The sequence below is a fragment of the Natator depressus genome, chromosome 6 (genome assembly GCF_965152275.1).
Source record: "Natator depressus isolate rNatDep1 chromosome 6, rNatDep2.hap1, whole genome shotgun sequence".
NCBI classification, from domain to species: Eukaryota; Metazoa; Chordata; order Testudines; family Cheloniidae; genus Natator; species Natator depressus.
The window spans coordinates 8,566,709-8,592,251 of record NC_134239.1 but is presented as its reverse complement, the minus strand read 5'-3'; the positions used below and the strand labels follow the sequence as shown (position 1 = coordinate 8,592,251).

Genomic DNA, 25,543 nt, shown 5'->3' with positions numbered 1-25,543 from the left:
AAACATAGAGAATCCCTCTAGGCAAAACCTTAAGTTACAGAAAAGACACACAGACAAGAATATTCATTCTATTCAGCACAGCTATTTTCTCAGCCATTTCAAGAAATCATAATCTAACACATACCTAGCTAGATTACTTACTAAGTTCTAAGACTCCATTCCTGTTCTGTCCCCGGCAAAAGCATCACACAGACAGACACAGACCCTTTGTTTTTCTCCCTCCTCCCAGCTTTTGAAAGTATCTTGTCTCCTCATTGGTCATTTTGGTCAGGTGCCAGCGAGGTTACCTTTAGCTTCTTAACCCTTCACAGGTGAGAGGATTTTTCCTCTGGCCAGGAGGGATTTTAAAGGGGTTTACCCTTCCCTTTATATTTATGACAGGAACACTCCAGACAAGTTGGTGTCAGCTCTGCCTATCCTGCTTGATGGACCATTAAGGACCATCAGCGATACAACTGACCCATTGAGAGAAGGCAGAAATGCCTTGTGACTCAGCAAGGTGTGCAGGGACATGCCTATGGACAGAACTCTGAGGTTTTTCCAGGCCATGTGATGGACAGCTTCTCTTTGGGACAAAGGAAGAAAGACCACATGGCAAGAGAATATAAAAAGCTGCTGCAGCTCCTCCATCTTGTCTTCAATCCTGCTTCTTACCTCTAGAGGGACTTGGCTACACTGAAGCTTTGAACGAAGGACTGAAAGACCCATCCCAGCTGGGGATGTTCTCCAGAGACTTGATTTGAACCTGCAGTTTATTCCATCTCTGCTACAAGCCTGAACCAAGAACTTTGCCATTGCTGTATGTAATTGATTCCATTTAAGCAATTCTAGCTCTCATCTATATCTTTTCCCTTTTATGAATAAACCTTTAGTTTTTAGATTCTAAAGGATTGGCAACAGCGTGATTTGTGGGTAAGATCTGATTTGTATCTTGACCTGGGTCTGGGGCTTCGTCCTTTGGGATCGAGAGAACCTTTTTTCTTTTACTGGAGTATTGGTTTTCATAACCATTCATCCCCATAACGAGGGGCACTGGTGGTGATACTGGGAAACTGGGGTGTCTAAGGGAATTGCTGGTGTGACTTGTGGTTAGCCAGTGGGGTAAAACCAAAGTCTTCTCTGTCTGGCTGGTTTGGTTTGCCTTGTTGTGCATAGAAACCCCAGTCTTGGGCTGTAACTGCCCTGCTTGAAGCAATTTGTCCTGAACTGATACTCTCAGCTGGGTCCTGCCTGAACCAGCATCATTACAATCGCGTCTAGTCTAGATGCGATAAATCGATCCCTGAGCGCTCTCCCGTCGACTCCGGTACTCCACCGCCAAGAGAGGCGCAAGCGGAGTCGATGGGGGAGTGGCAGCAGGCAACTCAGCGCCGTGAAGACACCGCGGTAAGTCGATCTAAGTACGCCGACTTCAGCTACGCTATTTTCATAGCTGAAGTTGCGTATCTTAGATCGATCCCCCCCAAGCTTAAACCTAGTCTAAGTCCATAGCCTCAAATCCAACTCTAAGAAGTTCTCAAGCAGCATTATTCTTACTTTGCTTATCTGCAAATTTTGATTATTAGCCATAGAAATATTTTGCCAGCAGTTTGTGTGCGTGTGGTGAATACAACATTTCCCGATAAAAATCCAGTCCTTCCAAGCATAGTTATAAAGCTTTAACTTTTTGAATCTCAACCTCTACTGCCATTAAGTAATTGTCTGACCTCCACATATGGCCCGTCCCCCCCGCACATACATAAATTCCCACAACTGGGATAATTTTAATAGATAAAAATAGAAAAAAAAAGATGCTTAATACCCATAATTTTCCACATCAAAATTTAAAATCGATGGAAGTTTAAAAAAAGGCCGAAAAGAAATTTCAATATTTTCCATCAAAATTATAAAAAGACAAAGAGAATTTGCCCCAGCCTAATTTCAGTAACGATTGGCTCTAGTTGGCACTAGGACGCATTTTGTTGGTGGGAGGGTGTCCAGTGATCAATATAAGCGGGCGGGGTGAATCTGGAGCAGCCCAGAGGGAGGCCAAGCTGGGGGTGTTGGCGCATGGGGGGCTATTGTTTGGGGACATCGGAAGCAGGGGGGTTGCCAGCGGAGGCGCTCTGGGTCGGGCCAGGCCCCTCGCCCTCCACAGCGTCCTCCATCATCTGCTTGAACTGGCGCTTGAAGAAGCCGAGCTGGAAGGAGACAAAGAGGGGAGATGGTGAGAGGCAGACAGAGACAGGCTCATGGTGGTGGAGCAGGAGGGACAGGCTGTGGGAACCTACGAAGGAAAAATCCTTGTACCTCCGCCACCAGCTGGGAGAGCCACAGGCCCCTCCCCCAGGGTGATGGGCAGTAGGGGAGGGGTTAGAGCCCTGCCCCACTCACCTTGTAGAGGGCTGCTGTGATGAGAGCCAGCAGGACCAGGCCCCCCACGCTGCTGCCCACAATGATGGGCAGGTAGTTATAGACCGCAAAGCACTCCACCACCGTCTGCACCTGGGGGAGAGGAGCTGTGAGATGGGGACCCAGGACTCCTGACACTATCACACCAGACCCCACTTTCTCCCAGAGCAGGCACAGGACCTAGGAGTCCTGGCTCCCAGCTTTAACCACTACCCGATGCTCTCTCTATCCCAGGCACAGTCACTCTGGTACCTGGCGCTGGATGAATCCCTCCTTCTGGGTGTATTTCTTCTCCTCGTATTCAATCTGGGCCTCGCTCACCAGACTCACTTTCTGCTGCTGAGTCTGGAAGAGAGAAATTCACCGTCCCTGACTGGAAATGACACAAACCAGGCCGGAGCATCATCCCAGAGAGACCCAGAGAAATTTACAGGCCGTTCACACAGGGATCCCTTGCCCGGCACTGAGATGCAGCCACCTCTGGGGAGGGGCTCAGGGGCTGTTCACACGGGAGGATCTCTTGCCTGGGGCCAGGAGGCAGTGGCAGCTCTAGTACCTGGGAGACCCACTGGAAGCTGATGTTCCCTTTGATCATGAACTCCAGCGGCTGCTGCAATTCCAGGGAGGCGATTCGGCACCGGATCTTCTTACAGGTGGCCACGGAGCAGTCCTGGGGCGGAAGGATATCTCCGGGTGAGGTAGGGGATGTGCAGGGGTTCAGCCTGGGCATGAGGGTCTCAGTCTGTCTATAGCAGGGGTCCCTCCCCCAGCCTAGCCCCCAACTCACTGTCTGTATTAGTGCCAAGGGAAGGGGCTGCTGGGACCCGCAATGGCCTGCACTCACCAGCAGGGGGCGCTCACTCATTCGCTTCACAAGGTCCTTTGAACTGGTCGTTCCCACCTCACTGGTGCACTGAGCCAGCTGAGGCTGGGGAGGGAGAGAGACACGGTGTTAATGGGGGCGGGAAGGGGACATGGGGTCTTTCCCCTCTATGGGGTGCTGGCTACAATCTGGCCCCAGGGCAGGGGACTGGCTGGCTCCAGTGGGGAGGGGGAACATGTGGCCTTTCCCCCCCAGCCAGCCTGTCCCAGCAGGGGGCGCTGTAGGGCCGAGCAGATGTCACTGGGCCCATCTCACACACATAAGGGCAGGGAGAGGCAAGTACCTTGGAGGGGACGACCTCAGAGGCGTCCCACACCCGGACCCCGCTCAGCTCCACGGGGAACTGGAATGTGACCGAGATGGGGACGCTTCGCTGCCGCAGGTTCTTGACCTGAAAGAAACAGACTCGTCATAGGGCACTGCAGGACGAGAACCCAGGAGCTCTGATCCCCAGCCCCCACTCTGACCCTCAGACTCCACTCCCCTGCCAGAGCTGGGGATAGAACCCAGGAGTCCTGGCTCCCTGCCCACCCCCACCCCTCCGTGCTCTAACCCACTAGATCCCATTCAACCACTTCCACTCCCTCCCTCTTGCCCCATTTCCCCCCTCGCACTCTGTGCTGCCGGCCTCACCTCGTACCCATGTGTCACTGGCACACTTGTCCCTGCCTCCTTGGAGGAGAAGTTGACGTACTTGGTCGACTCCTCGAGGCTGGGGGAGGAAAAGGACGGAAGGAAGGAGAGAGACGGGAGTGTGATGGATGGGGCTGGAGAGTGGTGGTGGGTGGGGGCGCTGTGCTGCAGGGAGCGGGGAGGGGGGCCCAGCAGGGGGCGCTCTCCCCTCTGTCTCCACACTGACCTACCTGGTGAGGATGACAAAGATGCCGTACTTGACCGGCAGCTCCGCCCGGTGAATCATGCGCTCGGTGATGGGACCGCCATTGTCACTAGGGGGAGGGGAGGGCAAAGGGGAGAGACGTGAGGAGACGCAGGCTGATAACTGGGTGGGGAGGCTGCATCACAGGCCACTGTCCTGTCCTGCTCCCTGCACGGCCCCCTCCCACTGCCCCCACCCCGCCCCCTGGCCCTGCACGGCCCCCTCACCTGCTGGCCTTGGCCGTGATCTGCAGCCTGTCCCCCAGCTCAGCCTCAGAGGAGACGTCGAAGGTGGTGACGAAGACGGCCTGGAAAACACACAGGGGTGAGAGCTGCTGGGCTCAGGGCCTGGGGAACTGCCAGAGACTGCGGGGCGGGGGGAGCGGGGAAGCACAGGGGACCAGGGGGACTGTTGTATGAACTTAGATGGAGGCAAAGGTGTTAACATGACCCTGTCCCTGTCGACAGAGAGCGCTAATCTGGTTTGGGATCCAGAGACCCCAACCCACTCCGTGTCATGGCAACACCCCATTAACCATCCTTTTTAGGACCCCAAAGGGGGGAGGGAACAGCCCCTCCCCTTCTCTCCCCCAGTGAGGCCTGATTTCCAGCCTCCCAAAGTCTGGCTCTTGGTTTGCAGCCCTGGCAGGGCCTGACCCCAGCCCCGCAGTGACCTCAGGACTCTGTTTGCAATGACTCTCCAGGCTCCCCGGGGCGCCTTCCCCAGCACATCTCTTGTCACGGGCTGGGCTGACCCCAGGGAACTGCCCCTCTCTGCTCCCAGCTGGGCTCACACAAGGGTTGCCAACTTTCTAATTGCACAAAACTGAACACCCTTCCCCCTCCCCTTCCCCATTCCTTTTCTGAGGCCCCCGCCCCTACTCACTCCAGCCCCCCTCCCTCAGTTGCTTGCCGTTCCCCACCCTCACTCACTTTCCCTGGGCTGGGGCAGGGAATTGGAGTGTGGGAGGGGGTAAAGGCTCCAGCTGGGGATGCGGGGTCTGGAGTGGGGTCAGAAATGAGGAGTTCAGGGTGTGGGAGAGGGCTCGGGGCTGGGGCAGGGTGTTGGGGTGCGGGAGGAGGTTCGAGGTATGGGCTCTTGGAGGGAGCTTGGGTGCTGAAGGGGTCTCAGGGCTGGGGCAGGAGGATGGAGTGCGGGGTCTGGGAGGGAGTTAGGGTGTGGGAGGGGATTCTGACCTGGAGTAGGGAGCTGGGCTGCAGGAGGGGGTTTGGGGTGCGGGCTCTGGCCGGGTGGCGCTAACCTCAGGCAGCCCCCAGTTACCTGTGCAGTGGGATTAAGGTGGGCTCCCTGCCTGCCCTGGCTCCACGCTGCTCCCGAAAGGTCCGGGCCACTAGGCAGCGGCGCGGGCAGGCAGCTCTGTGCAGTGCACGCTACCAACGCCCGCAGGCGCCGCCCCCACAGCTCCCATTCGCTGTGGTTCCCGGGTCACTAGGCAGAGGCGCGGGCCGGGGGGTGGGGGGGCAGCGCACAGAGCTTCCCTGATCTCCCCTGCCTCAGGGGGCTTCAGAGACATGCCGGCCACTTCCAGGAGCCCCGTGCAGCCAGGGCAGGCAGGGAGCCTGGCTTCACCTCGCTGCTCCACCAACCGTACTTTTAACAGCCCGGTCAGCGGTGCTTATCCGCGCTGCCAGGGTCCCTTGTCAACCGGTCATTCCAGTCGAAAACCGGATGCCTGGCAACCCTCACTCACACCTGGGGAGTTCACATGCCAGGGCTGAGGCCAGGGCCCGACCCTACCTCAGCTCCACTCTGGAAGATGGGGTAGTTGATGTGGCAGGTGCTGTTCCTCTGAGTCTGTTCCTCGGAGCCCACGGCCGAGCTGCACTTAACGGCCATGGCCCTCCTGTTAGACTGACCATGAGAGACCAGCCAGTGAGAGACGTAGACCACAGCACCCCTGAGAAGCCCCCTGCACACTCCCTGCAACTCAGCACCCCTGCCGAGCCCTCCCCCCCCGGCCCGCTCCCTGCAGCTTGGCGCCCCCCGCCGAGCCCCCCGCACTCCGCAACTCAGCTCCCCTATCGAGCCCCCCACCTGCTCACTCTTGCACAGCACCCCCTGCTGAGCTCTCTGTCCACTCCCTGCAGCACGGCTCCCCACTGCAGAGCCTGCCCCTCATGCCTGGTGTTCGTTGGGGTACCTGGAGCAGCAGGACCCGGCGGTAGGACAGCGCGGCCGGGTAGAAGAACCGCACCGTGGTGCTGTAGGAGTTCTCCCCGTGATTCTGGATGGAGACGGTGGTGTTGAGTTCGGGGGTGATGCCCACCACCAGGGTGCTCAAGCTAAGGGGGGAGAAAGGGGTGAGCTTCCTCAGAGCAGTGCCCTGGACGCTCTGTGAACTTCTTCTAGCAGTGTCCACCCGGGGACCCCAGCGCTGTGAGCTTTCAGCGTGCATCTTCCCCACAGCAGTGCACCCTGTGACACTACACCCCATATTCTTCCTAGAGCTACTGTTGTGATATGAATATGGCATAACTAATTTGTATTTTATGCAAGATGGGTCACGTGCGGTATCATTGGAAAGGTGATGATTTACTGAATGTGATTGTCCTTTTTGTTTGGGGATGGGGCTCAAAGAGGGAAACAAAGGATTCCCACCACATGTAAATCCTATATAAGGCAAGGAAATGAGTTTATCAGGGCTGGTTCTTCACCAAATCCCTGCCCAAGATGACTGCTGAAAATACCTAAGATTGATTTGGGGAAGAAAGGACTGGACCCAGGCTAGAAGGTGTCTGGCCTGTGAAAGGAATATCTGGGGTTCTAAGCTGCAAGCAAGAGCGGTTTGTCTGCAAGAAACACTGCAACCTGCTTAAAACAACATTTAGGTTGAGAAATTACTACTCGTAGCCAGTTTCTTTAGAGTATTAACCTTAGTTTGCATGTTTGTTTTATTTGCTCAGTAATCTGCTCTGATCTGTTTTCTATCCCTTATAATCACTTAAAATCTATCCTTTGTGGTTATTAAACGTGTGTTTGTTTTCTCTAAACCAGTTTGTGCAAGTCATAACTGGGGAGCAAAAAGCTGTGCATATCTTCCTCCACATTGAGGGAGGGGTGCTTTTCATGAGCTTACGCTGTACAGTTTTCTGTGTAGCGCAAGACAATACAATTTTGGGTTTACACTCTTGTGTGTACTTGCGTGCCGGACAATTCCTGAGCTGATTCTTTCCATGCAGAGCTGATTTCAGTGTCTGTGTCTTTCTGCAGCTGGGTGTGTCCCTACCTGGGTGTGTGCTGGAGGAGGCTTGAGGGCCTGGCTCAGCAGAACAGTGTAAGGGAGCCCAGGCTGGTGGAACCGGCGGGCTCACTGCTATCCCCAGTACATCAGGGGGCACCCCGGAGTGGGAGGGGGCAACCCTTCTCACCCCCCATCCATCAGCACTGGAAATCTAACAAGATCTCCAGCTGGATGTGGAAGATCCGAAGCGTGATCAAGCCAAATGTGTCCCACCATGGTAGGTGTTTTTGGAGGGAGGATTCAGTGATTTACCCAGAGAAATTGAAGGAGATTTCTAACTGGTCATCACAGCGGTCATCTGTGCCACAGTCCTTCTGAAACGGGAGCTGGTTGGAGACCCAGGAGAGCAGGATCAGAGTGGGTGGGGAAGGGTCTGCAGCACCACCTGCCGGAATGACACTGCGGGGACCCGGGGACCCTCCTGTTATCCCAGCACCTCCCAGCCCCCTGCACTGGGGGACAGATAAACCCATCATCAACCCCCCCCACCCCACCCTTCCTCCTCACCCTCTGCCCAGCGGCAGTTTCACGCTTCTAGGAGTGCCACGACTGGAGGACTGGCTGGCTCAGGGGGATGGGGAACAGGACATGGGATCTTTCCCCTTTAGGGGGCCCTGGCCAAAATAAATATTGACAATTGTCTCGTAAAAATCATTTTTTTTTAGCTAAAATATTTGTTTCTTTGGACAGAAATTTTGGGAGCTTTGAGGAGAAGCTGGAATGTTCCCATGGAGGGGAGATGCCAAGGCAAACTCAGCATCCATCTGTCACCCTTGAGTGGCTGAGCTGTGTAAAGGGGATTAGGAGGCTGCTGCTGCCTCTGAATTTTCCAGACTCTTGCTTTCAAACCCTGCGGTCACTGGTTCAATCCTTGCAGCAGATCCACCGCGGGGCCTGGCTCTGGCAGCTTACCAAGCCTGCAGACACCGTCGCGGAGTCCTCGCTCAGGATGGGTTTGAGGTTGCTTGCAGTAGGGATGGGCTCCCCCATCAGGGTGTAGTTGACACGCAGGGTTATGGGGGTCAGGGTGTCCTCTGGGCAGAGCTGGGGAGACAGAGAGACATGTCAGGCTTCTGAAGGGAAAGGGGGCCTGGGGGCTGGGTGGGACCAGGAGAGAGGTTTGTTCTCTGGGTGATTTGGGAGCAAGGGGCAGGGTGGGAGGGGCAGACACAATGGGAGGGGAAGGGGTTAGGACCCCCCACACTCACAGGAAACGTTATCCGGTACATCTCACATCTCTTCTCGATGCTGAGCCGCAGTTCCCTGCTCAGGACGGGGCCGATGGAGTTGAAGGCGGCTCGGATCTTCGTCCGCCCGGGGTCCAGAGCCAGGCTGTACTGGATGGTGCTGGAGATCCTGTCACCTATGGGGAAAGGGAAACGAGGGACAGAGAAATTGAGAGCAGGAACTTCAAGGGGAAATGGGACACAGGGCTTTGCCCTTCTAGGGGGTGCTGGTTCCGATCCATCCCCAGGACAGGGGACTGGCTCACTCAGAGGGGAGGGGAATGGGGCGTGGGTTTGGTCTGACCTAGGCTGTCCCTGGTGCTCTTAGTGACAGTGAAGCAGACCTCTGCCCTGCTGGCCTCCGTGTTGAGCTGCTCCTGCCCCTGGCAGTTGAAGGCCGAGGTTGGGATCGTGTGGGGCTGGAAGCTGAGGGAGACCCCGACTCTGAGCACCGGCCGGGACCTGCCATGGGAGGAACAGAACCGTCACCCCGCTGCTCTCTGCAATGGGGCCAGGCCCCCTCCCTCCCCTGAACCTCCCACCCAGCCTGGATGTGGTCACAGCACCCCAGGGAGATGGGATATGGACACGCAACTCTGCTAGAGGAGATGCTGGGGGGCAGAGAAAGGAGAAGCAGAGCTGTCATTGTGCCATTCTCCAGCTGGGGGCAGCAGTCACAGACACTCACACTCAGCATACTAAGGCCTTGTCTACACTGTAGAGATTTTTTCTACAGAAGGCAGCATTTGTCCACAAAACACTGGAGGTTTACACACGACAATGTGACTTATGGCGACAAAACTCTCCTGTTTCGCCGACAACGTAAAACCACCTCGACGAGAGGCTTCGAGCTTTTTGCGGCAAAGTTTTGTCGACAAAGTGCCAGTGTAAAGACTGCGCTTGGTCATGTTGCTGTGATTGGCCCCCAGGAGGTGTCCCACAATGGCCTTCCTGAGAGGGTGACCAGGTGTCCGATTTTCAAATGGAACAACCGGTCGAAAAGGGACCCTGGCGGCTCCGGTCAGCACCGCTGACCAGGTGGCCGTTAAAAGTCCGGTCGGGAGTGCTGCGGCTCTAAGGCCGGCTAGTCCTTTCCTGTCCTGGCTGGCACCGGGCTGCGCCCCAGAATTGGCCAGAAGGTCCGGCCTCTGCGGGGGGCACGTTCTCTGAGTGCTGGCTCTGCACTCCCTGGCCAACGGGAGCTGGGGACGGGGGCGGTGCCAGTGGCAAGAGTGGTGTGTGAAGCCTCCTGCCCCACATCTAGAACCCGGACCTGCTGGCTGTTTCTGGGGTGCGCATGGCAGTAGGAGAGCCTGCCTTAACCCCCCCCCGCCCCCACTGCTCTGCTGAGCAGGTGCCGCCAGAGGTCAGTCCATGCCCCAATCCTGATTCCCAACCCCGTGCCCCAGCCACGAGCCCCCCGAACCCAGAGCCCCCTCTTGTACTCCAAACCCCTCATCCGTAGTCCCACCCCAGAGCCAGCAACCCCAGCCCAGAGCCCTCACCCCCTCTGCACCCCAACCCCTTGCCCCAGCCCAGAGCTCCCTCCCACACCTTGAACTCCTCACCCCGTCCCCACCCCATAGCCAGCACCCCCAGCCCACAGCCCTCACCCCCTCCTGAACCCCAACCCTCTGCCTCAACCCACAGACGCCTCCCTCACTCCAAATCCCTCAACCCCACACCCCAGCCTGGAGCCCCCCCTACACCCCAAACCCCTCATCCCCAGCCGCACCCCAGATCCTGCACCACAGCTGGAGCCCTCACACACCGCAACTCCCTGCCCCAGGCTGAGCCTCCTCCCGCATCCTGAACCCCTCATTATTGGCCCCACCCTGGAGCCCACACCCCCAGTTAGAGCCCTCACCCCCTCTCACACCCCAACTCCTGCCCCAGCCCAGTGAGAGTGAGTGAGGGTGGGGGAGAGCGAGCCACCGATGGAGGGGGAATGTAGTGAGCGGGGTCGGGGCTTTGGGGAAGGGGGAGGGCAGGGATAGGGCCTCAGGGAAGGGGCAGGCATTCGGTTCTGTGTGACTAGAAATTTGGCAAATCTACGACCTGACCGCTCTAATCAGCGGTTCGAACCCCGCTGCTCTGCAGCCACAACTTCAAGACCTACGGGCAGATTTCTCATGGCATATGCGAGAAGGGCTACAAATCGGGACACGGTGCAGTGCAGAGCGAAGATAAAGGAGCTGAGGCAGGCAGACCAGAAGGCAAGGGAGGCAAACCCTCACTCCGGTGTTGCAACAAAGAGCTGCCGCTTCTACAAGTAGTTGGACACCATCCTAGGTGGCAACCCCACCTCCACCACCAAGAGCCCCGTGGACACTTTGGTGGGGCGGGAGGGAATGGAAAGTGGACCTAACCCTGAGGACGAAGTGGTGGATGAGGAGGTCAAGTTGGAGGACGTTTTGGACCCCATGGCAGGGTCGTCCGGTACCATGGTGAGTCAGGAACTCTTTTCCACTCCAGAGGGGTGGAGCCAGTCCCAGAAGTCTGTCTCCGGCGAGCACGATGCAGGAGAGGAGACCCCTGGTGAGTGATCTTTTTGAGCAGATACTGCTCGATTACATGGCGGACAGCTGTCCTTTGCTCTGAATACTGTAGTGGTGGGTGAAGGAAGAGATAGAAATGTGCAAGACCAGCTTTCCCTGTGCAGCTTAGCAGTGCAGCAGAAGAGGGTGCTGGTGCACACCTAGATTTCATGGGAATCCTCCAGAGAGATCTCTAGGAAACTACCCTGGAGGTTCTTGCCAATCCTCTGCCAAAGGTTCCTTGGCAGAGCTGCTTTGTTCCTTCCCCATTGTAGGAAATTTTCCCACACCACTTGGCAATCACTTGTGCAGGGACCAAAGTGGCACCCTGGTGAGCAGGATAGGGACCTGGTCTGAACTTGGATGCAGGGAGTAGATGTGCCCTTGCTTACCCTCAGGAATGAGATATCAGCTTCACTGACACCCACCTGTGGAAAATGGTGGCAGAATTTACAATATTGTCCCCAGTCCCCTTCACTGATCCTCTGAAAGCATCATCAACACCTTTTGCCCCATTTTGAATGTCCACCCCCCACCTAGGCCATACTCACCATGTTTACGGTGTTTGTTGAGATGTGTGCTTGCCAAGGGACACTGAGAAAGTGATTGGTATGTTACAAGAGGTGTATTTTACTGTAATGATTCAATACTGTGCGTGAACTAACTGTCATGCTTCTGTGCATTGTTTCTTGTGCATCTGCAGATGTGCCATTCAGGGGACCCCACTACACACCGGCTGAGCACCTACTCCAGATAAGCAAGTAACCAAAGTGGAGCAAGGAGGACGTGTTCAGAGAGGTGCTCCAATCCTCTGAGTCAGAAAAAAAAGAATGCAAGGTACTGAGAGAAATGGAAAGATGGGACAAAAAGGGGTGTGAGGAGCGCACTCTAAAGGCCCATGGGAGGATGATAAAAGTGACAGAGGAGCCCTGGGGCTGGGGCTACTGGGGGGCTGGCCTGCAGCCAGGGATGCCAGGCAGCTGGAGCCGGTGCTTGCATCACCCGCCCGGCGCTCAGGGCTTGTGTGTGTGTGTGGGGAGAGGGGGGGCCTCTGGGCTCTGGCAGGGAAGGGTGGGGCAGGAGGGGTAGAGCCCTGAGTAGAATGGGTGGGCTAGGCCAGGGGATAGCATTCCCAAGCCCCCGGTTCACCGATCGCCCATGCCTACACATAGTGATTGTTGCTGCTAGTAATATTTACATGCATTCTAATCATTTGCTTACGAGAAATCCCAGTCAGGAATCAATGCAAGTGCTAGGTCAAATAAGATAATTGAGTTTAATGAAGCATGGCAGATTGCTGTATAGAAATACACATTACTGGTTCGCAATCTCAAAATCTTGCCTCAGTCAGCAGTCAGCTATGGCCATTGAATTCTTTTTCTCACTTAGATCTCACCTGCCATAAAGGCATCGCTAGCGCGCTCTTAACCTGCCAAAGCACATTCCAGGAGAATTCTGCACCTACTCAGCCTATTGTTGAAGCGCTCCTTGCTGCGGTCCAGGTTTTCCCGACTAAGGCTTCATGAGCCATGGGTGTAAGGGGTAGGCTGAGTCTCCCAGGAACACTGTGGGCATTTCAAAATCCCCCACTGGAATCTTCTGGTGTGGAAAGAAAGTCCTTGCTTACACCTTTCTGTACAGACCAGAGTTCTTTAAGATGCGTGCGTCATGCACCTTCCTGGACCATCCCGTGCTGACGTCAGTGAAATGCCTGCAGTGATCAACAAGCGCCTGCCATACCTCAGAGAAGTACCCCTTCCTATTGACGTACAGATTGGGTGCTCATGATGTACTGCCTGACCAGCTCCGGTGTGTTCCAAGCAGTGACCACAACAGTAGAGAGCATTGTGGGGTCCATCCTTTCACACAGAGATGGCGGGCGCACAGTAAACAGGGGGTGTTAAAAATGCCGCTAAAATTGGTTGGAAGCCCATGGAATGCTGGGACAGAAAACAATGCATCATGGGACGTTGAGTTAGCACCCATGAGGCGCTGCGATCCACTCCGCCTTCCCACAATTCCTAGCTGCAGAATGTGGCGAGTCGCACCCTGGGATAGGTACCCACACAGTGCCCTGCTCTCACTGTCAGTGCCAGAGCACCAAGCGTGGATGTGCTCTGCCGGCACAAGGAGCGTAGTGTGAACATGCAATAGCGATGAAATTATAGCGCTTCTTAATCGCGGACATAACTTCTACCAAAAAAACTCTGTAGCGTAGACAAGGCCTGAGACTGCCATATGGAGCAGTGCAACGACACAGAGTAACTCACCTCAGCAGCAGGACCTGCCCTTGTGCCCCCACCGCGATGTCTGGCAGTCCGTCCCCCGTCAGGTCTGTCCCGCCACTGACGGCCTGGCCAAAGTAGTGCAGCCTGCTGGGAAACTGTGACCCCTCGATGCGCTGTGGGGCAGAGAGAGCAGTAAGGGGTGAGGTATGGGAAAGGGGCGGCTGTTCTGTAAATGGGCAGTAGGGGGCAGTGGAGGGTGAGGGATGGGAAAGGGGCGGCTGTTCTGTACAATGGGCACTGGGGGGCAGTGGGGGGTGAGGGGTGGGAAAGGGGCGGCTGTTCTGTACAATGGGCACTAGGGGGCAGCGGAGGGTGAGGGGTGGGAAAGGGGCGGCTGTACTGTACAATGGGCACTGGGGGGCAGTGGGGGGTGAGGGGTGGGAAAGGGGCGGCTGTTCTGTACAATGGGCACTAGGGGGCAGTGGAGGGTGAGGGGTGGGAAAGGGGCGGCTGTACTGTACAATGGGCACTAGGGGGCAGCGGAGGGTGAGGGGTGGGAAAGGGGCAGCTGTACTGTACAACGGGCACTAGGGGGCAGTGGAGGGTGAGAGGTGGGAAAGAGGCGGCTGTACTGTATTACGGGCACTAGGGGGCAGCGGAGGGTGAGGGGTGGGAAAGCGGCAGCTACAGGCTAATAGGCACTAGGGGGCTGTGGGGTCCCATCATGTCTCTTCGGGGCTTTCTGGTGACCCCTTCTCACATGGGCTGGGCTCACCTGTCTATACTGGGGATTGAGGCCTCCCTTTTCCCCATGGAAGATGTACAAGGCCCCGCTATTGTCGCTCTCCGTGGGGGCCCCGATGGCCACATCCGTCTGTCCGTCCCCGCTGATGTCCCCGATTTCGGACATGCTGGCCCCAAAGCGCCCGAACGCCTGCCCCATCTGCCCCTGCAGTGTCTTGGTGCAGATCAGTGTCATCCCCTGCAGGCCCCATCGAAGGAAACACATGGGGAAAGGATCAGCACTGACTTCCAGCAAAGAGTACCCTGGCCCCTACTGACCCCCTTTCCCTCTTTCTGCAGCAAAGCGCTCCTTAGCACCGCAGTGCGGCATCGGGGCCAGCTCTGACTGGCAGGGAAAAGCTTCCCTGAATGTTCCCCCCCATCCTACTTCCTGGAGCACCACGCCTGCTACTGCCATGCTAATTGTCCCAGCATCACAACCCCATGGCAGTGAAGGCAAAGAAGAACCCCAGGCCATCCATCTTCCCCCTGGCTCCATCCTCTTTCTTACCGGCCAGTTAATCAGGCAGATAGAGACACGCCCCCCATTCAGAGGTGTATGGTACATGGGGGCTCCGATTAGAACCAGGTCCGTGTTCCTATCTCTGTCGAGGTCCACAGCGCACAGTGTACCCCCAAAATATGAGCCAATCTGGAGAGGCAGATAAGTCACCCCTTTAATTTAGTCACCTCCTCCTTCTTCTCCCACTGGGACCCTTCTCACCCTCAGGGGATAAGGATTCAGTCCCAATACTCGTTCCATCCTCAATCTCACCCTCTCGCTGCACAGCGGGTGGTGCTGTCGCTGAACGTGTTCTTGCACAACTAGGCAGTTAGATCTTGGAGAGATGCTGAATGCTAGCTGTGGTGCAATTCTTTTTAGCGACTGTGCTAGCATGAGTAAAGTTTATTCACTGACTGAGTCACTCTTGTAAGTTCTGTTCAGCTGGAATGTACAGGCAGTTAGATCTTGGAGAAATTCACTTCGTTACCGTAGTGTGATCCTTTTCGAACACTGCTAATATCACGAGTAATGTAATTTTCCTTGTCCGAGTCTCTCTAGCCCAGATCCACAAAGGTACTTATGTGCCTAACCCCCAGGCTTAGGTGCACTGTGATTCACAAAACCTCTGCATGGCTGCTGCTGACCCCTTTAGGTGCCTAACCTGACTTGGTGCCTATGTTTTTGCAGTAGAAGCTCCTTATGTTGCTGCCTCAAGGGCAGGGCATGTGCACTGCTGTCTTACTCTAAGCAGCCAGTTGCCCATTTCCCACCACACTCAAGCAGGATCCACAAACTGGGGGAAGACAAACGCTCCTCCACCTGTAGGGCACCATCTGGTACGTGTGGTCAGAGGAGAAGGACTTGATCAGGGGTCTGCTATTTCTTAAGTCAATGCCCTAACCCCTGAGCTGTGGGCTCCTTCGGTCTTGCCTGTTAAAGTTATTCCATTTTAATTGACTAATTAAATATCAGTTGGGCTGCACAACGTGTACAAATCACAACCGCCCTAAGGCCAAGTGGTCAGGGCACTCCCTGAGAGACAGCAGAGCCCTGGTTAAAGCCTTCTTCCTCATCAGGAAAAGCAGGGACTCAAACCAGGGGTTGTTCACGTCCTAGGTGAGAAATCTAACCACCATCTATAAGGGAGGCCCTCCCTCTTCTCCTCCGGCTGGTTTGTGAAGATCGTGGTGGCTCTAAGCCTGCCTACTGGATGAGGCCCGACATTTGAGCTAGGTGGAAGAGCGCCTATCTTCCCCCTTATTCATGGATCACTGTCAGGGGTAGGTGCCTCCCTGCAGCATCACAACGCCTAAGTCCCTTGGTATGTCTGGACCTCTGTCTGTATCGGTCTCATGAGCTCTATCTAGACTGTAAGTGAAGGTAACAGCAGTGGGATATTGGAGAGATGCTGAATGTCAGCTGCGGTGCAATTCCGTAAACCAGCCAAGTTTATCCCCTGCCTGAGGCTCTCTGACTGAATCATTCCTGAAGGTGAATCCAAACACAAATATTACACGATGTCAAAATCTTACAGGCTTCCTCCAGCCCTCTCTCTCTCACACCCACACTCCATATTACCAGTAACATTCCCCGTACCTGCTTTCCCAGCACCTCTGATCTGCATGTCCATTCCCCACCCTTGGTATCTCGGAAGAACAGGACGACTTTGCCAGCGTGTTGGTAGCGAGGGGCCCCGACCACGTAGCTGCTCTGCCCATTGGCTGTGATGACCTGAGACGAATAACCTCAAAGGAAGAGAGGGACGTGGGGAGGTGAGATGGGAAACAGCCCTACAACAGTGCTGCACAGAACTTTCCCAGAACTGAGATGCAGCCACCTCTGGGGCGATGCGCGGGGGCTGTTTAAATAGGTAAGGGAAGCTCGGTGGGTTTGTTCTTACCGAGGTAAGCATCATTCATGTCAGTGAAGTTTCTGGATATGTTGATGAAGCTCGGCTCCCCGGCACTCCCATACAGGTATATCCCACCGGACCAGTCATAGGCTCCCACCACTCCCAGCACAGGGCCGTCCTAAACCGACAGGGACGGCAAAGGGGGCCGATTACAGGGAACAGACAGCACGGCATGTATTTACTAGACCCGGCCACCACCTGCAGCACAGTGCCCCCCAGCATCGTGCTGGGACACTGGGGTCAGTGCTGATGGCCAGGGGAGTGAGCACCCCCTACTGGGCCCCCACACCACTCGCTGCAGCATAGAGCCCCCTAGTGTCTGCCCTGAGTGGGAGGGGGGGTGCCCCCTGCACTGCTCCCACAGGACTGTGGGCTCCAGGGACACACCCTGGGGCCAGGCGTCACTCACAGGGGACAGCAGGGAGCTGAATCCTTCCTGGGACATCTCCAGCTGGAAGGAGCTGCCGCTCTGGGACTGAGTGCCTGGGGGGAGAGATAGACAGACAGACACAGGAGAGATCATCATAGACAGTAAAGGCCCCGTGTCCCATTCCCTGAGCCAGCCCTTCTCCCCACCTCGAGGCTGGATTGGATCCAGGGCCCCTGAGAGAAAAGGCCCCCTATCCCATTCCTCAGCCCCTTGAGCCAGCCAGTCCCCTGCCCGGGGGCCCCCGGATGAGAAAGGCATCGGGGCATTTAGGGAGGAAGATTAATGGATACATGTTGAATGGGGAAAGAGAGAATATTTGGGGCCTATTTGGGCTCTGGATTCCCAGCAGCTCCCCGTCCCATCTCAGCCTTCAAAACCCATTTCTAGAGCCCCAGGGCCAGTGCGGCCCCTCCCCTGGCTTTGGTACCTTCGATACCGAAAATCTTCTCCTGAAGCTGGTTCTGGATGCCCTGGAGGGCATCGAAATTGTCCACCTGGAAGATGTGCTCCTTGGTGGGCTCAGAGGCGATCTCCTGGAGCTCCCGTTGGGCAGTATCTTTGAAGAAGGCCTCACCAACCTTCACGGCGTAGAGGGAGGTACAGGAGAGACCAGGGCATGGGCGTCACTCACAGCCCAGAGCCCTGGGCCAACACCCACCCGCCCCGAGCCCTGCTGGGCCCTAGAGAGGCACGGCTCAGCCAGCGCCATGTGCCGCTCTGGTGAGTGGAGGGTGGAGGGCCGCTGGAGCCTGGAGTTATGGAGCCTGCCTCATTTCAGCACCGAGTTGTGTTGGTTGTACCAGCAGCAGGGCACAGGGGTCTCCTTGCCATGGAGATTGTCAGCACTCTGGGGCCCAGCATGACTCAACCTCCAGGGCACAGTGAGGGGTGAGTGCGGGCAATGTCTCCGGGGACGCCTCAGGGCAAGGGGTGAAGGGCCGGGACCACTGTGCTAGTCTGGGTGGGTTGTGTGCAGTCAGTTCAGAGGTGGAGTCAGGCACCTCCCGGTCGCTGGGCCCGACGTAAGCAGCAGACAAAGGTCGAACAAAATCCAATGGCTGGAAACGGAATTTACACCCATTCAGATTGGAAAGAAGGTGTCAGGTTTAACCGTGAGGGGAATTAACCCTTGGAGCAGCTCACCACGGGCCGTGGTGGATTCTCCATCCCTGGCAATTTTTATCTCAAGACTGGCTGGTTTTCTAAGAGATCTGCTCTGGTTTCAGCAGGGATTATTTGGGGCAGTTCTCTGGCCTGTGCTCCATGGGAGCTCAGACTAGATGACTGCAAAAGTCACTTCTGGCCTGGGAATCTATGATTCTAAACCCGAGTTTATTGATGTAAGGCTTACGTCGACCTAACTCTGTAAGCGGCCTCGCTAAAATGTAGCTCCCACCCATGTAACTCGTCCACCACACCGACTTCATAACTCCACTTCCGCAATAGCCGGTGCACTGAGCTCAATGTAGTCAGGTCGGTGCAGTGTCTGCATAGACACCACGTTGCTTATATCGCCTGGGGGCGCTGGCTTAAGTCAACTTAAGTTTGTCGCGTAGACTTGCCCTTTATCTTGCTGCTGATGCTCATTTCAATCTCTTTGGCTCAGCAGTTTCATGGAGATAAGTGTCAAGTGACTGACACCAGTTTGGGGAGGATCAGAGCCGTTGTTTGAGCCCCAGGTGTGTGCAGAAAAAACTATTAGAACCGGGTGATTTTGCTGTTTAACTGGGGGGCTGTATGTCAGGAGCCCCTAGTTCAAGTGACCCCAAATCCTAACCTGTGTCCCCATGAGGAATTCCAAATTTCATGGCAATCCTAGTCAGCACATGGACCGTAGGGCATGCAGAAAACCCAACCTGTAACTAGACAGCTCTGCTCAACCTGAACAAGAGAGGAGCTCCAGCTCTCCTATAACGTCACACGTTGACCCAGTTACAACCCTGGGTCAGTTCTTTTCCCTTATCTAATGGGAACCTGGACAGGGCTCAGATCCCTACTAGTTCTCCACACGGCTGCAGCTCACCCCGATGGCGTAGCGGATGATTCCAGCTCTCTCAGCCTCGGGGATGGTGTCTGAATAAGCAAGCGGGTCTTTGTATTTCTGCCCATCTGTGATCACAATGAGAACCTTGGTGGCCTCATCCCGAGCGCCTGTCCCAGAGGTGAACAGCTCCCGCCTGGAAAAGGGGGGGGTGGGGAACGCCTGGGAGGGTTATTGATATGTAATAACACCTAGCGCTTGTCCACTGCTTTGGCATTGCAGATCTCAAAGTCCTTTACAAAGGAGGCCACTGTCATTGCCTCCATTTAACCAATGGAGAAACTGAGGCACACGGCGGGGCTGTGACTTGCTTAAAGTCACACAGCAACAGAAGCTCAGAGCTGGCAATAGATCCCTGGAGCCCTTGCTCGCAGCATCCCCCTCCCCGCTCTAACCTACTAATGCCCACCCACCTCCCGGAGTGGGGACAGAGCCCAGGAGTCCTGATGCCCAGCCCCCCTGCTCTAACCACTAGTCCCCAGTCCCTTCCCACAGCTGGGGATAGAACCCAGTGGTCCTGAGTCCTTTCCCTTAGCTCACATGTTCTTACAGCCCATTCCCTGTGGAGTCAGCACGGGGAGGAAGGCAATACCTACACCACTTTCCGGATGGCTGTGGCCGTGTACGTCGTTCCCTGAAGCTGCTCAATCCTCGAGACAAGGTGATCGGGGTCATGACTTCTCCTGTACTGCATGAAGTCGAAGTGCAATTCAAATTTATTGGAGTACTGCATGAGGGCGAACTGCAAGGGGAGGCAGGGGAGAAGAGAGAAAAACAACCCCAGGGGTGGAGGGTAAGAAAAGCAGGCATCAGACTCAGTTAAGGGCTGAGGCAGTCGGGACGTAGTGGTTCTGTTGGAATTTTTTCCTGGTTTTGGATGCAAAATCCTTGACTGCTCCCCCTGCAGCACAGCGCCCCCTAGCGCCGCACTGGGGCATTGGGGTCAGCACTGACTGCGAGGGGCAGGGCACGTAGTCAGGGTTCAGCTTCTGCCCATTACCTGCGTGTCGGTGCTGCGGAAACGCTTCATGATCTCAGTGAGAAACGTCTTCATTTTTCCAAAGTCCACAGATGCGATGCTGCCCGAGCTGTCGACGAGGAGCGCTATGTCTGTGACACGTCTGGGGCACTCTGAGAGGGACAGGAATGAAATACGTCCTGACTCAACTCCACAAACATGGAGTAGAAAGAGCTAGACCAGACCAGTGGGTCCATCTAACTTGGTATCCTGCCCCCGCCCTGCAACCCCGGATCAGACCAATGGGCCCCTCTGCCGCAATATCATCCCGTCCCTGCCATGGAGGGGTCCTGAGAGTAGGCCATGACATGCACGGGGATGAAAAAAATACACCCCTCCCCCTCCCAGAGCTGGGACAGAACCCAGGAGTCCTGACTCCCAGCTCCTACTGACTTCCTGAATCAAACTAATGGGCCCACCTAGCCTGGTATCCCAACCCATATCAGACCCATCTAGACACATCTCCCCTCCAACTTCCCATGTCCCTTGTACCCACCCGTGACCCCAGAGCACAGGTTCCCCCCCCACACCCCTGTGTCACCCCTCACCTGGGTGGGTGTCTGGGATGCGCTGGAGCTGCCGGAGGCTCTGGTCCAGGAGGAAGCAGTAGCCGTTGACGTACATGTTCTCCCCGCAGGCCCGGTGCACCGTGGGGCCGCACACCTGGGGCACGAGAAGGCACGGGGTCAGTAGGTACCCCTCTGAACAGAGCACTGAGGGTGGGGAGCCAGGGGTCTGGTGGGGGAGCCAGGGGTCTGCTCCCCAACCCCATGGGTATGCAGGGAAAGCCCCTCCCGGGGCAGACGGGACCCACACGAGGGCATCACCTGGTTCCAACGCTTTCTGCTAGTTCACGCACAGTCACTGTCGCCATGGCGACAACCCAGTTACAATGCTTCCTGCTACATCAGCTTCCTGCTTCCTTCGAGTCCCTGTCACCATGGCAACATCAGCTAGTTGCCTCCATCCCTCACAACATCATCTCTCGGGGTCACTATTGCCAAACCAAGGATACCTGGCTACCGCCATTTCCCACTGCATCCTTGTGCCCCCCTCCAGTTACAGGAGTTACCAACAGCCCTCGCACAGTTATCATGTAGTCATGGTGATGTCACCCAATTGTCACCTCTGCATCATTGCTCCAGTCACGCTGGCACAGCCCAGTTACTACCGTCCATGAGTAGTGGGGTTTTGGGGAGGGAGCTGTCCCCTGGAATGATGAGGGAGTAAATGTCGGACCCCAGTCCCAGCACCCATCTCCTCTGGCTGTGGTACCTACCAGGAACTGGGAGCTTCGGGAAGCCAGAGACAAACCGAGGGACATATTCATGGCATCGGGGGGTCCTGACAGGGGAGAGAAGCACACCAGGGTGAGCAAATAAACTCCATTCCTGTCCCAGAGCGGAGGAGAGAACTGAGGATTCCTGACTCCCAGCTCCCCCGGCTCTAACCACTAGACCCCACCCCACTCCCTCCCACAGCTGGGGACAGAACCCAGGAGTCCTGACTCCCACTCCAATCCTCTTGCTGCACCCCACACCACAGGGTGCCCCCTACTCTGGATGAGAATCTCCTGGCAGCGTCTGGAACCCGGGTCGCACTTGTAGACTTTGCCAGTTTCATTCACGCCTCCTATCTGCTGTGGGGCCCCGACGATCAGCCTGCCGGGAGAGAGTAGAGGGGGGTTAGGGAGTTGCCCCATCACACCCAGGGGAGTGGGTCCCACGAGGGGCAGCCCAGCCAGACAAGCCCTTTAGCATTGGGCATGAGTCATGTGGGGCCCTGAGCCCACGTTCAGCCCTTACCCCCCAGTGCTGGCACTCCCAAACTGCACCACGCTCTGCCCAAACCCCGCTGCTGTCTCCTGGAAGGTGATGGGTCCTTCCACATCCACACTGAATCCATGGTTCGATGCCAGCACTGCAGGGGTTAAACAGTCACCAGTTAGAGCTTCCCCTCTGGAGAATGGGCCAGTGATTGGGGCTGAGGGGCCGGCTTCTTCTGGCTATGGGACTGAATTCCATGCACACACACCCCGCTTTAACTCAACAAATCCCACTCCTCTCCCAAGCCAGGGATAGAACCCAGGTGTCCTGACTCCCAGCTCCTCACCACCTGCTCCCTAGTCCTCAAGGGCTATATTATGCAAATCATTCCCTGCATTTATTTGCACAGTGCCAGACACTCCCACTTAAAAATAAATATCATGAGTGGAGCTAGTGCTGGTGAACGGAGCCCTAGATTTATCTCCATCAGCTTCCCTGACGCTGATCCATAGCGGGTTCACTTCCTGTCGGGGCACCAGGGTCAGAGCAGAGACTTCATAGACTGATAGATTCCAAGGCCGGAAGGGACCATTGTGATCGTCTAGTCTGACCTCCCGGATAACACAGGCCAGAGAACTTCCCTGCATTAATTCCTGATTGAACTACGGCAGGTCTTTCAGAAAAACGTCCAACCATGATTTTAAATGTCCAGTGATGGAGAATCCACCACAACCCATGGCAAACTGTTCCAAGGGTGAATTACGCTTCCTGTTAAAAATGTCGGCTTTATTTGCAGTCACAGGCCACGTCTGCACTACCACTTACGGCGGCAAAACTTATGTTACTCAGGGGTATGAAACAACCACACCTCTGACCGACATAAGTATCTCTGGCATAAGTGTCAGTGTGCAGAACCCTGTGGCGGCAGGAGAGCTTCTCCCACCGACAGAGCTACCACCACTCACTGAGGTTGTTTAATTATGTCGACCGGAGAGCTCTTTCCTGTCGGCATAGAGTAGCTACACGAGTGATCTTACATCGGTGCAGCTGCATCGGTACAGCTGTGCCGCTGTACAATCGCTAGGGTAGGCATGGCCGTTGTTTGCCTATCATCAGCTTTCGGCCACTGGATCGTGTTACCCTTTATCTGCTAGTTTGAAGAGACCAATCTTAAATATTTGTTCTTCTCATTAGTACGCACAGACTCGGGTCAAGCCACCCCTTAACCTTCCCTTAACTAGATTGATCTCCTTGAGTCTATCACTATGAGGTAGGTTTTCCAATCCTTTCATTAGTCTCCTGGCACTTCTCTGATCCCTCTCCAATTTATCAACATCCTTCATGAACTGTGGTCACCAGAACTGGACTCACTAGTCCAGAAGGGGGTCGCACCAGGGCCAAATACAGAGGTAAAATGCAATAGAACCTCAGAGTTATGAACACCCCGGGAATGGAGGTTGTTCCTAACTCTGAAATGTTCGTAACTTGAACCAAACATTACAGTTCTTTCAAAAGTTTACAACTGAACATTGACTTAACACAGCTTTGAAACTTTACTATGCAGAAGAAAAATGCAGCTTCCCCTTTATATTTTTAGTAGTTTACATTTAACACAGCACCATACTGTATTTGCTTTGGGGGCGGGGCGGGCTCTGCTGCTGCCTGGGTGCGTACTTCTGGTTCAAATGAAGTGTGGGATTGGCTGGTCAGTTCCTAACTCTGGTGTTCATAACTCTGAGGTTCTCTTCCTGCTCAAGATTCCCCAGTTTGTGCATACACAGATCGCAATAGCCCTTTTGGCCACAGCATCACACTGGTAAAATTTGTGTTGTGGGAGCCGAAGCTGAGACCCACTAAACTCATGTCACACAAGAAACAGGCAGTGGATGGCAACACTGAATCCCTAATGCATTTGGGTAGCTAACTAACTCCCCGCCATCCTCTGTGGGACTGGCTGGGGGAAGTGGGTGAGTGGGGAAACCCCTTTCCAACTGGCTGATCTTCCCCACATCCCCCACCTCCTGATAGCCAATCAGGGCTGCTGCAGGAGGCAAGCAGGGGTGAGAGGAATTGTGGGAGAGAAGTAGGGAGTGTAAGAATCTCTCAGGTTGGCTCTTCTCTCCTCTCCCCTGGCCCTTCTGCCCTCTCCATCCCTGCAAGCCCAGACCTGGGAAGGAGAGTCCCCTTGGAGCTGCCCCCTCCAGGGTGGGAGACTATAAAGACTGTCCAGATTTGCAGGAGGAGCAGATGGGGGGCAAGGTGGGGTGCAGAATTGTGGGGCTGGGGGGTGAGGTTGAGAAATTGTGGGGCTGGTTGGACAAAAGGGGTGCTGAGATGGTGGGAGCAGGCTCCCCCAGTCTTCCCTTCATCCCTTTTTAGGACACATCTCCCAATGTGCCTCAAAGTCCCCAGTCCCAGCCTCAAATCTCTCATTCTCATTCTCAGCCAACACAACGTGTGACCTCCCCCCAGGCACTGAGAGGTCCCATCTTCACAGTCAGAGGAGACATGACCTTGAATGAGGAAGAAGCTGTGGTCGCTTTACAGCAGGACCATGCCAACCACATCCATTTCCTGCCCACCAACCCCAGCCCACATCTTACCAAGCACACGTGCCCCATGGAGAGTGAGAGTCACACCTCCCCCCATCCCTTCCCAGAGAGACCCAACAAGTGGCCACATCTCAGTGCTGGGTGAGGGAATCCTTGTACAAACAGCCCCCAGGCCCCACCCCATAGGTGGTTGCATCTCAGCGCCAGGCAAATAACTTCAGGGATTCCATGCCTGCAAAATACGGATTTCATGTGCATTATAACATGTTTTTTGGTGTATTATTTTTGAATAAAACCACCTCCAGAGAATGAGAATTATAATCCAGTGTCAAAACAGAGCCCTCACCTGCATATGCAAATAGATCCACACCAACTTCAGATCATGCCCTTCACTGTTCATTGCTTACCAACATAGCCTCTTTTACTCTGTTTAGGTTGGCACTGGGGGCCTGTTTCACACATTTTAACAATTTCGCTAGCTCATTGCTCATTTGTGGCCAGTACAGTCTCTCTCTGGCTCTGCATTGATATTTCTCCAGTTCCAAGCGTCCTTCATGTCCTCTTGTGAGCATGTCAGCTTGTAACATCTTCGGCGCCACTATTCTATTTCCTCTAAACAATATGCCATCACTAACAGACAGTTCTGCTTTGAACTGAAAATGTGGAGTTGATTGGGAATGTCCTGCCCACCCGACGGTAAGAGTGTTAATTACCCTATGTAAAGTCTCATCATTAGCTGTACCCTTAGCAAGTTCATTCCAAAACCTTTCTGAGACTGAGCACCAGACCCCACTCCCCTCTTAAAGCTGGGGATAGAACCCAGGAGTCCTGACAACCAGCCCCTCCCCACCACTTCATTCAAATTTCCTTTGTGTCTAGCCCTGGATGGCCATTTTATGCAAATTACCCATGCATTCATTTGCATAGCAGCAGAAACTTCCATGTGAAGAAGAAATCTAAGGAGTGTGTTTAGCACTGGTGAATGAAGCCCTTGATTTATCTCTTGCTGACCCGGATTCACGGGGGGAGGGGGACTTTCTGTAGGGTCGCAGGGGCAGATCAACCTTCACAGAATTACAGAATAGAACGCCAGAAGGAACCGCTGTGTTCATCTACCCTGACTTCCTGTGTA

At 55.2% G+C, this 25,543-nt stretch overlaps 2 protein-coding genes and 1 long non-coding RNA gene across 3 annotated transcripts in view; 1 reads left to right on the top strand and 2 right to left on the bottom strand.

The window, feature by feature from the left end:
- LOC141988522 (uncharacterized) overlaps positions 1 to 25,543 on the top strand; it is a 329,702-nt gene that overhangs the window by 144,820 nt on the left and 159,339 nt on the right. The window lies entirely within an intron of this gene.
- Positions 183 to 20,981, bottom strand: LOC141988529 (integrin alpha-X-like). Its single transcript, XM_074954323.1, has 26 exons — positions 20,642 to 20,981; positions 20,076 to 20,206; positions 19,672 to 19,817; positions 19,058 to 19,211; positions 17,462 to 17,612; positions 17,014 to 17,087; positions 16,593 to 16,722; positions 16,289 to 16,437; positions 14,699 to 14,839; positions 14,180 to 14,386; positions 13,447 to 13,577; positions 8,944 to 9,101; positions 8,622 to 8,776; positions 8,326 to 8,457; positions 7,666 to 7,739; positions 6,313 to 6,454; positions 5,910 to 6,023; positions 4,379 to 4,458; positions 4,138 to 4,221; positions 3,908 to 3,986; positions 3,558 to 3,665; positions 3,236 to 3,319; positions 2,948 to 3,061; positions 2,644 to 2,736; positions 2,374 to 2,484; positions 183 to 2,180 (listed from the first exon to the last, which is right to left on the bottom strand). Exons 1-26 carry the CDS (start codon positions 20,715 to 20,717, stop codon positions 2,058 to 2,060), a joined length of 3,141 nt encoding a protein of 1,046 aa, XP_074810424.1. The 5' UTR covers positions 20,718 to 20,981; the 3' UTR covers positions 183 to 2,057.
- Positions 21,725 to 25,543, bottom strand: part of LOC141988615 (uncharacterized) — a 39,991-nt gene continuing 36,172 nt past the window's right edge. The window contains exons 2-3 of the long non-coding RNA XR_012639786.1: positions 21,899 to 22,013; positions 21,725 to 21,754 (exon numbers count right to left, since the gene is read on the bottom strand). This is a non-coding gene — a long non-coding RNA (uncharacterized LOC141988615). The remainder of the gene's footprint in view (positions 21,755 to 21,898; positions 22,014 to 25,543) is intronic.

Bases quoted from the DNA above. Each gene is read 5' to 3' on its own strand.
- LOC141988529 (XM_074954323.1), bottom strand. From the start codon at position 20,717: ATGTACGTCAACGGCTACTGCTTCCTCCTGGACCAGAGCCTCCGGCAG. The intron at 16,438-16,592 runs GTAAGAACAAAC...TCTTCCTTTGAG, and splicing joins CATGAATGATGCTTACCTCG to GTTATTCGTCTCAGGTCATC. The intron at 3,062-3,235 runs GTGAGTGCAGGC...CTTCCGCCCCAG, and splicing joins TGAGTGAGCGCCCCCTGCTG to GACTGCTCCGTGGCCACCTG.